The sequence below is a fragment of the Schistocerca nitens genome, chromosome 4, assembly GCF_023898315.1.
Source record: "Schistocerca nitens isolate TAMUIC-IGC-003100 chromosome 4, iqSchNite1.1, whole genome shotgun sequence".
Lineage (NCBI taxonomy): Eukaryota > Metazoa > Arthropoda > Insecta > Orthoptera > Acrididae > Schistocerca > Schistocerca nitens.
Genome location: NC_064617.1, coordinates 918,836,970 through 918,850,920, shown reverse-complemented (window position 1 = coordinate 918,850,920; position 13,951 = coordinate 918,836,970). Strand labels below are relative to the sequence as shown.

General features: G+C 45.4%; 1 protein-coding gene across 1 annotated transcript in view; it reads right to left on the bottom strand.

Moving 5' to 3' along the window:
* Window positions 1-13,951, bottom strand: part of LOC126253526 (telomere-associated protein RIF1-like) — a 120,886-nt gene that overhangs the window by 64,091 nt on the left and 42,844 nt on the right. Inside the window, exon 6 of the mRNA XM_049954906.1 lies at window positions 2,964-3,135. Coding sequence (XP_049810863.1) covers window positions 2,964-3,135 — 172 coding nt within the window. The remainder of the gene's footprint in view (window positions 1-2,963; window positions 3,136-13,951) is intronic.

Genomic DNA, 13,951 nt, shown 5'->3' with positions numbered 1-13,951 from the left:
GAGTGAAAATCTCATTCTGGAAACATCCCCCAGGCTGTGGCTAAGCCATGTCTCCGCAATATCCTTTCTTTCAGGAGTGCTAGTTCTGCAAGGTTCGCAGGAGAGCTTCTGTAAAGTTTGGAAGGTAGGAGACGAGGTACTGGCAGAAGTAAAGCTGTGAGTACCGGGCGTGAGTCGTGCTTCGGTAGCTCAGTTGGTAGAGCACTTGCCCGCGAAAGGCAAAGGTCCCGAGTTCGAGTCTCGGTCGGGCACACAGTTTTAATCTGCCAGGAAGTTTCATATCAGCGCACACTCCGCTGCAGAGTGAAAATCTCATTCTGGAAACATCCCCCAGGCTGTGGCTAAGCCATGTCTCCGCAATATCCTTTCTTTCAGGAGTGCTAGTTCTGCAAGGTTCGCAGGAGAGCTTCTGTAAAGTTTGGAAGGTAGGAGACGAGGTACTGGCAGAAGTAAAGCTGTGAGTACCGGGCGTGAGTCGTGCTTCGGTAGCTCAGTTGGTAGAGCACTTGCCCGCGAAAGGCAAAGGTCCCGAGTTCGAGTCTCGGTCGGGCACACAGTTTTAATCTGCCAGGAAGTTTCATATCAGCGCACACTCCGCTGCAGAGTGAAAATCTCATTCTGGAAAGATCCCCCAGGCTGTGGCTAAGCCATGTCTCCGCAATATCCTTTCTTTCAGGAGTGCTAGTTCTGCAAGGTTCGCAGGAGAGCTTCTGTAAAGTTTGGAAGGTAGGAGACGAGGTACTGGCAGAAGTAAAGCTGTGAGTACCGGGCGTGAGTCGTGCTTCGGTAGCTCAGTTGGTAGAGCACTTGCCCGCGAAAGGCAAAGGTCCCGAGTTCGAGTCTCGGTCGGGCACACAGTTTTAATCTGCCAGGAAGTTTCATATCAGCGCACACTCCGCTGCAGAGTGAAAATCTCATTCTGGTTGGGCCTTATACTTGTCTCGTTTTCACTATGAGAGTCACTATCGCCCCACGGCCCAGCACGCCAACGCTGACTCGTTGTCGCGTTTGCCGATAGGCCCAGACCCGGTTTTCGATCGAGATGAACTACTCTGTTTCCACGTTGATGAGGAAGAACGTCGTGCGGTCGAGGGTTTTCCACTTACAGGTTCGCAGGTCGCGTCGGCTACTGCGCGGGACCCGGTCCTGCGTCAGGTGATCGGTTTTGTTCAACGGGGTTGGCCGGACAGGACCAAGGGCCGGGCATCGGATCCCCTTCGCAACTACCATGCCTTGCGCCTTCGTCTGTCTGTTCGTGATGGTGTTGTTGTTCTGGCCACGGATGGCGCATCTCCACGGGTCGTGGTGCCAGCCTCTCTTCGCAAAGATGTTCTCAAACTATTGCATGAAGGCCATTGGGGGATTTCTCGGACTAAGTCCTTGGCCCGCAGGCACGTTTATTGGCCCGGTATTGATTCGCACATCGCCCACATGGTCGCTGCGTGTGGTCAGTGTGCTCAACAACTGGCTGCACCCCGTACAATGCCCTCTCCGTGGCCTGATCCGGCGCAGCCGTGGGAACGGGTGCACGCTGACTTTGCCGGCCCCTTCCTCGGCACTTATTGGCTACTGTTGATTCGACGCCTTCTCGAAGTTTCCGTTTGTTGTTCTATGTCCGTCGCCCACCACTTCAGCGACAACGCTGGCTTTGTCCAAAATCTTTGCGCTAGAAGGTCTTCCATCCACGATTGTCACGGACAATGGCCCTCAGTTCTCTTCGCAGGCCTTCCGTGATTTTTGTACTGGACAAGGGATTCATCATGTTACAGCACCGCCCTTCCATCTGCAATCGAATGGGGAGATCGAGCGCCTTGTCCGCACTTTCAAAAGCCAGATGAAAAAATTCCTTAGTGATTTTTCCACAGATGACACTCTGTTGCAATTTCTGAGTTCTTATTGCTTCACGCCTCTGGGTGATCGCAGCCCTGTTGAACTCTTGCATGGCCGCCAACCGCGCACTCTACTGCACCTGCTTCACCCTGTCAGGCCTTGTACTGTGTCCCCTAGTGCGGGAAAATACTCTTGGGCGCCGACGTGTGGGCACGAGGGTATGGATCTCGCCCTAAATGGATTCCAGGGGTGGTCCAGGCACTTCGCGGCCGCCGGCTTTGTGAAATACATACGGACGACGGCATGGTTGTTCGCCATTACGACCAGATGCGCCAACGAGTGGTGGCCACGCCGGTGCCACCACCCCTTCTTTCGCCTCCACCAGCCCGAGAAGCCAGTCCTGTCGTTGCTGCCGATCTTCCGTGCATGTTGCTGCAGCCGACGTCGCTACCGCTTCCGAGTACGCCGGAACCGGCCCCAGTCGCGATGCCGCCTTCTCCGGGACCCATCTTGCTGGAGCACACCCCCAGGTCCACGACACCTATGGATGCTGCTCCGGAGTTTTCACCCATCATCTCGTCCAGGAGGCACATTCCACGCGCAAGCTTCCGTCCTGGACATTTTCGACCATACTCTCGTGTTTCTCCGCGGGATCTTCTCAGGGCCCCCCAAGAGGCCATGGATGTCTCCGCACTGTCCGTGTCTCCAAGGAAGTGAGTGTTTTTTTTTTTCACGGGGGGAAAAGTATTGTGACAGTGCCACGAGATTTAAAAGTGCCGCTACGTCAGTACGCGAACACGGCGATAGAGGCACTCCGCAGCTCGGCCGAGTGCGGGAGCGCCACCTGGCTATGAACGGCGCCGGCCGCAAGTCACAGCACGGCAGTCGAATGACAGATACGGAGTTAATAGCATGTAACCCGCTATTGTTTCTACTTTTGGAGATCAAAGCAATTTATTAGTGATTAAAGGTTATAACATCTACCTACCTTCACAACCCACAGTAAAATTCCTTTGCTTATATGACAAAGTCAGGAAGTTGGTTTCTTTGCAGATTACAAAGGAGGAGGGGGTGGGGATATCATGTAAATAAAATTTTGTAATATGTTCACTATTTACCAATGCTATACTTACCATGTAGGTGCCACCACAAATTTCACAACTTCTTCAACAGGGTATGTACAACCAGCTAAGCTGGGCCAGATTGGGGACTGACTGTCCAGAAGGCTAGTATCCTCTTCAACATTTTCAGAATAATCTCTTAAATCTTCCAGATCTAAGGCAAGCTGGTCCTCTGACTTTTCATCTACAAGAGAACAATAATTCAGATGGGGAAAAAAGAACAAACAGAAATAAAATACACTAAAACCCAATTAATATGTATTATAGCATTTTAATAAGATGGACATTAGTCTGTGGCTTGATACTGTTCTGTTACGAGCACTGCAACCCAGAATGTCATAAATGACTTACAATCAAACTTGAGCAAGGATACACTGTTAATATGATAAGTCATGTCTCTCAGTAAATTTTTGCAAGTGTTTTTCATCTTTCTCTTCTTTACGTACCAAAGAAAAATCATCACATTAACAGTCCTACTCCAAGAAAGGTACAAGGTGGAAGAAGCTTGAAAGAAATACAAAAGTGGCACTGAATTTAATGCCAAGGAAATAAGGTAATGATGCAGAGCTGAGAGCAAATTGTTTCTTCTTCTTTACTGCGTCTCATTACTGGTTTCCCACTCATCCTTATGATATTGCACCTCCAGTGATCTATTGCCTGGATGTACATTTGTTATTTTCAAATTCCACCTTTGCAGCCAATCAAACTACGCGATGCAAGCAACACACAGAGCACGTACGACAGGGTTAATACGTGAATACTAAATCATTTTAGTGTCAGTGCATAATTTCATGTTCCCAAGAATTTGTGATATTCACATGTAATAAAAATTATGTCACCATGGAGAAAAACATAAACAAATGATTATCTGTACCAATAATTAAGCCTATGGTAAAATGAAAACGTGAACAAACACAGGTCAAGTTTTGCATAACTACACTTAGGAAGAACTAAAAAGTAATCATAACTCTTTACTGTATTTTGCAGCCATGGCTCTCACAGATAGTCTGATAAGTGGTTTCAACTTTTTAGAAAGCCATCATCAGCTCATACGGAAACATCAAATAACTCGTCAAAATACAAAGATGTCAAAACCTGTTATGGTACCATTTTTGTGAGCCAAGTTGGAAGAATACAATATAATAATTTTATTTACAAGATTATCACTGTTTTTATCTTAGGAATTTCCCTTATTATAAGTAAAATAAATATGAGTTCACGAAATTATCCACTACAGTCACCATCATGAAAGTAGATGACTCAAAGTCGCATACATCACGCCCTGTTTCATCCCAGGCCCTGCAGAGCTGTCATGTAGGGTATCGGCTGGTCAGTCTTTACAATTTCCTACTTCCTTGTTCCACGAATTATTTTACAGTGAGTTACGAGTGATACAGAAGTGCAGTTTCCTGCTCGGGGAACAGTTGCTAGCTCCATTCTTCTTGGTGAGTTCCAGCAATGAATGATCCTTAGTCAACGAACTAAATATGTATTACCTAACATCCTAAAGATTTCAGCAAACTTAGTCATGATGAAGCTAGATGCAACATTAACTTTAACCAAGTATAGAAACTGACAGTAAAAGCATGTCAAGTCAGAGAGGGAGGAGGAGAGAATTTATGCGGGGTCGGAATCATATGTTATTTGCCTTCTAGAAGACACATGTTTTAGATTACGAAGAAGTAACAACGGACATAAATTTCTGATGGAATAAAAGGATTCTGCCCTCTCAGAGCTATATTTCATTGGAATTCGCATTTACAGTATACAAGGACAATAGGCCTGTGGTTTATCTGAATAAAACTAGGTTTCGCAAAACCATATTAATGAATACATTTGGCACGACTCCAAGAGAAACGATAGCCTGAGTGTACCCACTGACATCTGCTTAGTGTATATCAGTGTTTTGGGTGATGGGCGCAGTGATTAAGAGAGCGTAACAGCTGCAAATATAATCTCTTCAGTAGTTATAAAATATTCTCTGTCATATTAAGATTTGTTGCCAGAACAGGAATCCTGCTAGTGGTATCAAGTGCTTGTGTGCTATCTTGCACCGAGTCTCTGTTAAAATCTGTTGGTAAGTAACACAATAAAACTATTTTTCTTAAAATTTCTTATACAGTTAGTTTTTACTTTTTGTAACAAATGGCAGCAATTTTTTATTTTTTTTTAGGAAAGTATAAGGGGTGTTCAAAAAGAAACGAGCCAGAGGCATAATTACAGAAACCAGTACCTGTAGGTTAGAAGTATTGACCCTGGCTCTTGAGACACTTGTCCCACTGTGACAAGATGATGAATGGTTGTCTCATAAAATTCCTGGGTCTGTGATGTTAACCAGTTCTGCACATACAGCTGGACGTCGTTGTCCGAGGTGAATAGTTTGCCCCCTCACAGCAAAAAGGGACCAGAAATGGCATAATCATAGGGAGAGAGGTCTGAACTGTATGGAGTGTGGCCGAGAAACTCCCATTTGAATTTCTGCAGGAGGGCTGCGACTGTGTTGGCTGTGAGGCTTTGCATTGTCGTGAAGCAGAATGACACCATGGGTGAGATTACCCAGTCACTTTGATTTGATCACTTGACGAAGGGTGGTCAAGGTTTGCAAGTAATGCTGGGCATTCACTTTTGACTTGTGCTGCAGGAAGTGAATCAGGAGGGGGCCATCTTGGTCAAAGAAGAATGTCAGCCTAACCTTTCCTGCACTCGTGTGGACGATGACATCCAGCTGTACGTGTGGAACTGGTTAACATTGCAGCCCCGGGAATTTTATGAGACAGCAATTCACCGCCTAGTGTCACCATGGGGAAGTGTCTCAACAGCCAGGGTCAATACCTCCAAACATACAGGTACTGGTTTCTGTAATTATGCCGCCAGCTCGTTTCTTTTTGAATGCACCATATACCTCATCATAGCTAAACAAAAACTAATTATGTCTAGTATGTTCTTTCATAACTTTTGCTAACATTTGAAATTATCAACAACTGGCAAAGTTGTAAGAAGAAAAGATGATGTCTGCTATAGTTTTGAATCTTGAATGTATGTTTTCACAACAATGTAAGCACATGTTTCTTAAATGAAAACTTCAAAAAACTACAGAAGTTTTTGTACCTTTCTATGCACTGCATTTTTGTAAGTAATTGTATCATGGCTCTATTTCTCCCATTTTTTTTACTGTTTTCCTAATTTCAAAGGACACAAATGCAATGAATCTAACATTACATTGACAACAATTAAAGAAAACATTCAGATCACATGTAGCATGTATATTTCACACCTATTCTGCAACAGTAATGGACATTCTTGTATGGAACAATATGGAAAATCAGGGAAAGGCACCCACTCACCTGTAATGGATTGATGTGTGGTGAATAGACACTAATAACCAAAAACTGAACATATACCAGCTTTCGAGCCCTTGCTCTTATTTTAACAGAAGTACACACAGTCACAAATACAACAACATAGGCACCTAACGCACACTCTCGTAGCCGCTATGAGACTGGTTATTGAGAGCAGTTGCCTGGGCTTATGGTGGTGTGGTGGGCGTTCAGGAAGGGTGCATGAAGCAAGGAGGGAGTGATGGGGTAGTGTGTGAGGCTGGTCTTTCAGAAGATGACTCATCGGCTGCACAAGAGGGTCAAAGGAGTTCAAAGGGTACATGCTCTACCCTCCGAACTCCCTTCATCCTAGTCTGTAGCTGCTGAGTCGTATATTGAAAGACCAGCCTCGCTCTATACCATTACCCACGCCTTACCTCACGTCCTTTCCTCTCTCCTCTCACAAAGCTAGTGAGACTACTGTTTTCTGTTATGTGTGTGTATGAGCTGCACATCAGTCTGCTATAGGTGAGTGGGTGCTTTTCCCCTTATTTTATGTTGTCGCATCCATGCGGATGGAATTTGACTACCGTTTCCATCACTATTTCAAAATGGTCAACCTTTCATTCCGGACTTTCTTTAAACCACTAAATAATTCTTTTTTTGTGTTTGGAATCATTGAAGGATGCTAGGAAAAAAGTTGAAAATAATACATTCTTGTTATACAAGAGTGTGTGACATTTACATCATTAAAAACATTTGTTAAGCATACAATATTATGAAAAGGATAGTTTCTACTCACCACATAGCAGAGATGCTGAGTCGCAGATAGGCACAACAAAAAGACTGCCAGAAAGTGAGCTTTCAGCCACCGAGGCCTTCACTGGAAATACGCACACGCACACAAACTCAAATAACACACACACGACCACAATCTCTGGCTGCTGAGGCCAGACTGCCTCAGTCTGACAGTCTTTTTGCTGTACCTATCTGCAACTCAGCATCTCCGCCATATGGTGTGTAGCATTTCTCCTTTTCATAATACTGGTACATTTCATCCTGGATTTTCCACTGTTTGATTACACCGACTGAATAACAGTTATGCTATTGAAATTGGATAGATAGCACATGTCTTTAGTTAATGTGGAATGCAAGAAAGCAATTTTTGTCTAAACATACGTTTACTTTGTACTTCTCACTCACGACAAAAGGTGCAATCTTTCTTACATCATTTGAAGGTAACAATAATCTTTCATATTTACACCTGTTGACCTCTACTGGATCTGTGCTAGCTGATCCACTCACTTGCTTGCTCTAGGTCCAATCTAGCAAAGAGTTTGAGTCCATTCAATTCTAAACCACTTCTAGTTCATTTCTGTGTATGCTGCCCCTTTTTTTTTCCAGTGAGCACCCTTTTGTAGGAAATCAATAAATTTACTATAATTATATCAATCAGATGGAAAAACAAACTTGAGTAGCATCACTTGTATCTAATCCTTATACGATCTCTGGCAATGTTGCTACCTAATAAATCTAAATTTCCAGTAAATGAGTTGTAACTGGCAACAACAGCAGAACATGATGCCATTATGTATTCTCTCTTCTTCGTGAAACCTTTTCACTTCAAATTTTGGCAGCTCACTGATGTAAGTAGGTAGGAAACAGACAACACAAAATAGAGGATATGTCCATTACGTCAAAGGCAATAATGTGTTCTTCAGAATACCAACATTCTTCTTTTTTCTGCTGCTTTTCACTTTGTGGTATCCTGTTCCTTTGGATCGTTTTTACACAGGAAATCCCTAGGTTGAAAAGGTATACAACTAGATGTATAGTGGTGTAATATCTGTCAAAGTAGGCCTTGCCCCTTTGGTATATCCCTTATGAGATGAATCACATTTTCAGATGCTCCAATATATAGTTCATCATCTAATCTGAGTTTTGGATTATTTTCTTACCCACTGTAGATTTCAATTTTGTGGGCAAACTCGTTTTCTCAACATGAAACAAACAGTTTATACTCCCATTTATGTGGTTTTTCTTTCATATACAACTTCATGTAGTGCCTTGCTTTGGTTGCATACATGCTCACGCATCGCAATTGAAAGACATTTTTTATTCTCAAGATCATTTATTTTTTGTAGAATTTGTGATGGTCATGATTATCAGGATTTGGTTGCTTTGTATTTTCAATGAAATGCAAAGTGGTCATCAGACACTCAAAATATTCGTGAGTTGCTGTCTGTTTTACTAGCTCAACACCAAGATAACACATTTGCCTATAAATTTATGAATGTCACGAACATTGCAATTAAATGTTGTGTTCTGGTTTTTCTGTGTACTATAAAGATCAGTTTCATTCCCAGTTTTTGCTATTAATCTGCCAGTGAAGAAACATTGAAAAAACTGATATAGCACTGACAACTCTACCACTGTTTGGAGCAGTGTGATATTTCTTTTGAATCTAAAAAGATCATTTAGAAATGAAGCACTTCATTTTTACCAAATGATTCGTTTTTTCTGTATCCTTGGGCATTTTTCAGAAGCTTGTAATACTTGTGTATCAGCATCAAATTCATTACCACAGCCTCCAAAAAAAATATTTGAATTATGTGTAATCCCTCTAACAGTCTCAGGCTCGCTATCACTATCTGCAGATTTCAAATCATTTACAGTTCTAATTTGACTGAAGGTCTCTTCCATTTTGTCAATTTGGACGACACTGTCAGACAGACATTCTAGGGCCACAAATGCTTCATAACTTATCACTTTATGTCAGCCATTTTCAAAATACGAAAATGACTTCATTACAACACTTGGATTAGCACAAAAAATTACTATGCAATATTGCACACAACAAGATTTATGCAGTATTTACGTAATTATTAGCAGTAATACAAGCTGAACTGAACAGAGTACTCCCCAAAGGACATATAAACATTACACATTTTTAACGTTCATGTGTTCCTGCGCAAAACTACCAATAATTACCATCAAATAAGAGAAATGTGAGCCAGACTGAGAATGCTACACAGACCACCACACATTGTTGTGTTGTGAGCTCACTAGTGCATTCTCGTGGTCGGTTGGATTAAAAAGAGGGTGAAAGGGACCAGACTACGAGGTCATCAGTCCCTTGTTCTGAATAAAACAATGTCACAAGTGTGAGAATAAAACAAACTAAACTGACAACTCAAAACGGAATGAAAGGAAAAACCACAGGAACGATGAAGGGCAACAAACATATAAATGGACAAAAGGGGACAAGAAAATCACAGAAACGCAAGAAACGGGATAAAGAGATTAAAACAACAAAGCAGATTACCATGGCTGGCTGACCATGAGAATAAAAAAAGGAGAAGCCAGCCACTTTGCAACACATCAAAACCTCCACCCTCCAAGCACTAGGGTGGAGGACACAGAGGGACAAAGGACATGCGCTAAAACTTCGATCAAATGATAAAACCCACAATCACAAATAAAACTTAAAACTAAATCAGCCGATGAGGCGTTGTCAGATAAAATTAGCGGCAATGAGTCCGGTTAACCCAAGATTTCGTCGCTGGGCAGTCAAAGTGGGACAGTGCACCAGACTATGGGCCACTGTCAACCGGGCGCCGCACTGACACTAAGGTGGGTCTTCACAGCGCAGGAGGTAACTGTGGGTCACTCAAGTATGGCCAATGCGCAGCCGGCAAAGGACAACTGATTCCCTGCGAGAGGGCCACATGGAAGACTCCCAAACATTCGTTGTCGCCTTAATGACATGCAGCTTTTTGTGTGTACTGTTATGACATTCCATCTCCCAAAACCTGAAAACCTTACGGCGTTAGTCAGAATGCAGGTCAGGTTCAGAGATGCCTATCTCCAGAAGCGGTTTCTGCATAGCCTGCTTGGCCAGCCTGTCTGGAAGTTCGTCGCCTGGGATGCCGACGTGTCCTGGGGTCCACACGAGCACCACCGAACGACGGGACCGGTCCAGGGCACAGATGGACTCCTGGATGGACGCTACCAAACGATGGCGAGGATAGCACTGGTTGATAGCTTGCAGGCTGCTCAAGGAGTCGGTACACATAAGAAACGATTCCCTGGGGCACGAACGGATATACTGAAGTGCACAAGAGATGGCCACCAGCTCTGCAGTGAATACACTGCAGCCATCGGGCAAGAAATGCTATTCAAATTGCCTCTGAGGACGCAGGCAAAGCCAACACGACCATCAGCCATCGAGCCGTCGGTGTCAACCACTTCAGACATCCGGAATAAGACAAGAGTTGAGAGAAAGTGACAGAGGAGAGTGGCAGGAGTAACTGAGTTCGTAGGGTCATGCCAAAGGTCCAGACGAATCTGCGGACTAGGTGTACGACATGGAGGTGTATGCGGACAGCCATGGATGGGAGGTGGTAAAGGGAAGGAATCCAGTTCAGACAGAAGGGATCGCATGCAAACCGCTATCATTAGCCCTGACCTGGTCCACCTATGAGGCAGATGAACTGCCACCGGTGGAGAAAGGAGACTGTAATTCGGAGGCTCAGGAGAACTATGAATGCGTGCAATGTAGCAGGCGAGCAGTTGTGCACATTGGATCTGCAATGTACTCCGGCCTACACCAGGACACTGGTCAGTGGACTCTTTCTAAAAGCTCCAGTCACTAGGTGACTGCCACTGTGGTGCAATGGGTCTAGTACACGCAACACTGAGGGTGCCGCTGAACCATAAACCAGACTACCAATCTCAAGACGGGATTGAACAAGGTCTTTGTAGAGCTGCAGCAGAGTAGATCGATCTGCAACACAGGTGGTGGTGCTCATGCAACAGAAGGCACTGATGTGCTGCCAGCACTTCCGCTTAAGCTGACAAAGGTGAGGTAGCCAAGTCAATAGGGCGTCGAAAACCAGTCCTAACAATCGATTCATCTCCACTACAGTGAGAGTATTGTCATGAAGACAAAGTTCTGGTTCCGGATGAACGGTACGACGCCGACAGAAGTGCATGACACACAACTTCACAACTGAAAACTGGAAGACACGGGCGAGAGCCCATGACTGTGCCTTGTGGATGGCTCCCTGTAGGTGCCACTCACCAACACCAGTACGGGTGGAGCAGTACAAAATGCAGAAGTCGTCTGCATACAAAGAGGGTGAGATGGACGTCCCTACAGCTGCTGCTAGACCGTTACTGGCCACTAAAAATAGTGGTACACGCAATACAGAGCCCTGCGGAACCCCATTCTCCTGGATATGGGGGGAACTATAGGAAGCACCAACTTGGACATGGAAAGTACAGAGCGACAGGAAATTCTGGATAAAAATAGGGAGTGGGCCTCGGAGACCCGACCCGTATAATCTGGCAAGGCTATGATGTCGCCAGGTGGGGTCATATGCTTTGCATAGATCAAAAAAGACAGCAACGAGGTGTTGGCGTCTGGAAAAGGCTGTTCGGATGGCAGACTTGAGGGACACAAGATTATCAGTGGTAGAACGAACCTGGTGGAAGCCGGTCTGACATGGAGCCAGTAGGCCATGTGACTCCAGGATCCAACCCAACCGCCGACACACCATACATTCCAGCAGCAACCTTGGTGAGGCTGATGGACCGATAGCTATCCACATCATTCGGGTTTTTACCAGGTTTGAGCACTGGAATGATGATGATCTCCCGCCATTGTGATGGAAAGATGCCATCGCACCAGATCCGGTTGAAGATGACGAGGAAATGGCACTAGTAGTCAGACGAGAGATGTTTAATCATCAGACTGTGGATCTGATCAGGCCCAGGAGCCGTGTCGGGGCAATGTGCAAGTGCGCTGAACAGCTCTCACTCCATAAATGGGGCGTTATAGGGTTCAATGTGGCATATAGTGAATGAGAGGACTTTCTTTTCCATCCGCTGTTTGAAGGTGCAAAAGGCTGGGGGGTAGTTCTCCTACGCAGAGGCTCAGGCATAGTGCTCAGCAATCGCATTTGCGTCGGTATATAGCATGCCATTGATGGTAACGCCAGCGACACCTGCTGGGGTCGTACCCAAAATGACATCTGATCGTCCTCACTTGGGAAGGTGACATGGTACCCCATGGTTGTCACTCACCTCCCCAACACTACTGTTTCCATCGTTTTATAAGCTGGCATACACGGGCACGTTTAAAGGCTATCAGATGCTCTAGGGAATGGTGCCGCTTATGTTTCTGTAGAACTTGTTGACGCTCTGTAATTGCTTCAGCGACTTACAGCAACCACCAAGGGACTGTCTTTCACTGGGGGGCACCCTAAAGAGCGAAGGATCGCGTACTCTGCCGCAGAAACGATTGTGGTAGTCACCTGTTCAACCATCACATCGATGTTACTGTGTGTGGGAGATTCAGTGGTGACATCAGAGGTGAAAGTTTCCCAGTCCGTCTTGTTTAAAGCCCATCTGGGCAGGTGACGCTGGGGCAGTGACATGAAGATGGGGAAAGTGGTCACTACCACACAGGTCGTCTTGTGCTCTCCAGTGGATAGATGGGAGAAGTCCTTGGTTGCAAATTGATAAATCAATGGCCAAGTAACTACCTAGAGCCACACTGAAATGTGTGGCAGCTCCAGTATTTAAGAGGCAGAGGTCGAACTGAGACAGTAAAGATTTGACGTATCTGCCTCGCCCAGTAAGCACGGTGCCACCCCACAAGGGGTTATGGGTGTTAAAATCTCCGAAAAGTAGGAAAGGTTTACGGAGTTGATCAATCAGTGCAGTTAATACATTCAGGGACACTGCACCATCTGGAGGAAGATATACACTGCAGACAGTTATTTCCTGCATCGTCTCTATTCTGACAGCCACAGCTTCCAGACGGGTTTGAAGGGGTACAGTTTCACTACAGACAGAGTTTAGGACAGAAACACAAACTACACCTGACACACTATAATAATCTCCACAGTTCCTGTAATATCCCTTATAGTCATGGATGGCAGGGGTCTGCATTGCCGGGAACCAGGTGTAAAGCTTAACAGTTGCTGTAGCTCAGCCAGGCAGTGGAAAAAAACTACCGCAATTCCACTGGAGGATGACATCTTCATGAGATTGGGAAGGCATGGAACATTCAATGAGGCAGCTTAGGCCTCAGGATCAGTTGCTGCCACCGACTTTTTTGCCCGGGCAGTCTATATCTATTGTGTCTGAGAGTCCAGCGAGATCTAGGTCTTCAGCAGACGCCAGAATCTCCACCCCATCCTCAGACGCAGCGCTTGTAGGTAGTGCTGGTGTGGGTGCCACTGCAAATTCCTTGTTTTTGGGGGTGGTCTTTTTCGATTTCTTGCACTCTTCATTGGGTTTCCCTGCTGGGAGGACTTCACTGGCTCAGTCTCTGGGACTGAGGATGAGCGTGAAGCCCTATGGCCAGCTGCTTTTGGGCTCTTCAGCTTTCTCACTACCGGGAAGTGAGTGACCCAAGGGACCCCTTCCTAGCGAGAGGAGCCAAAGAAGCCTTAAGCTTCTCTGGCTCAGAAGTGGGGACTGAAATCCCCAATGGTTGTGGGGGTGTTGCTCCCAAAGTAGGTGGTGCGGGAGCTACAGGGAGGGAAGTACACCCCACCATCAAGGGGGGCAGGTGTAGTCTCCCAGTTCTGAGAGGCGACAGGAATTCGAGAAAGTGATGGGGCGACAACTTTTCTCATACCGGTGGTGTATGAGGTGGTCATAGCAACAGGA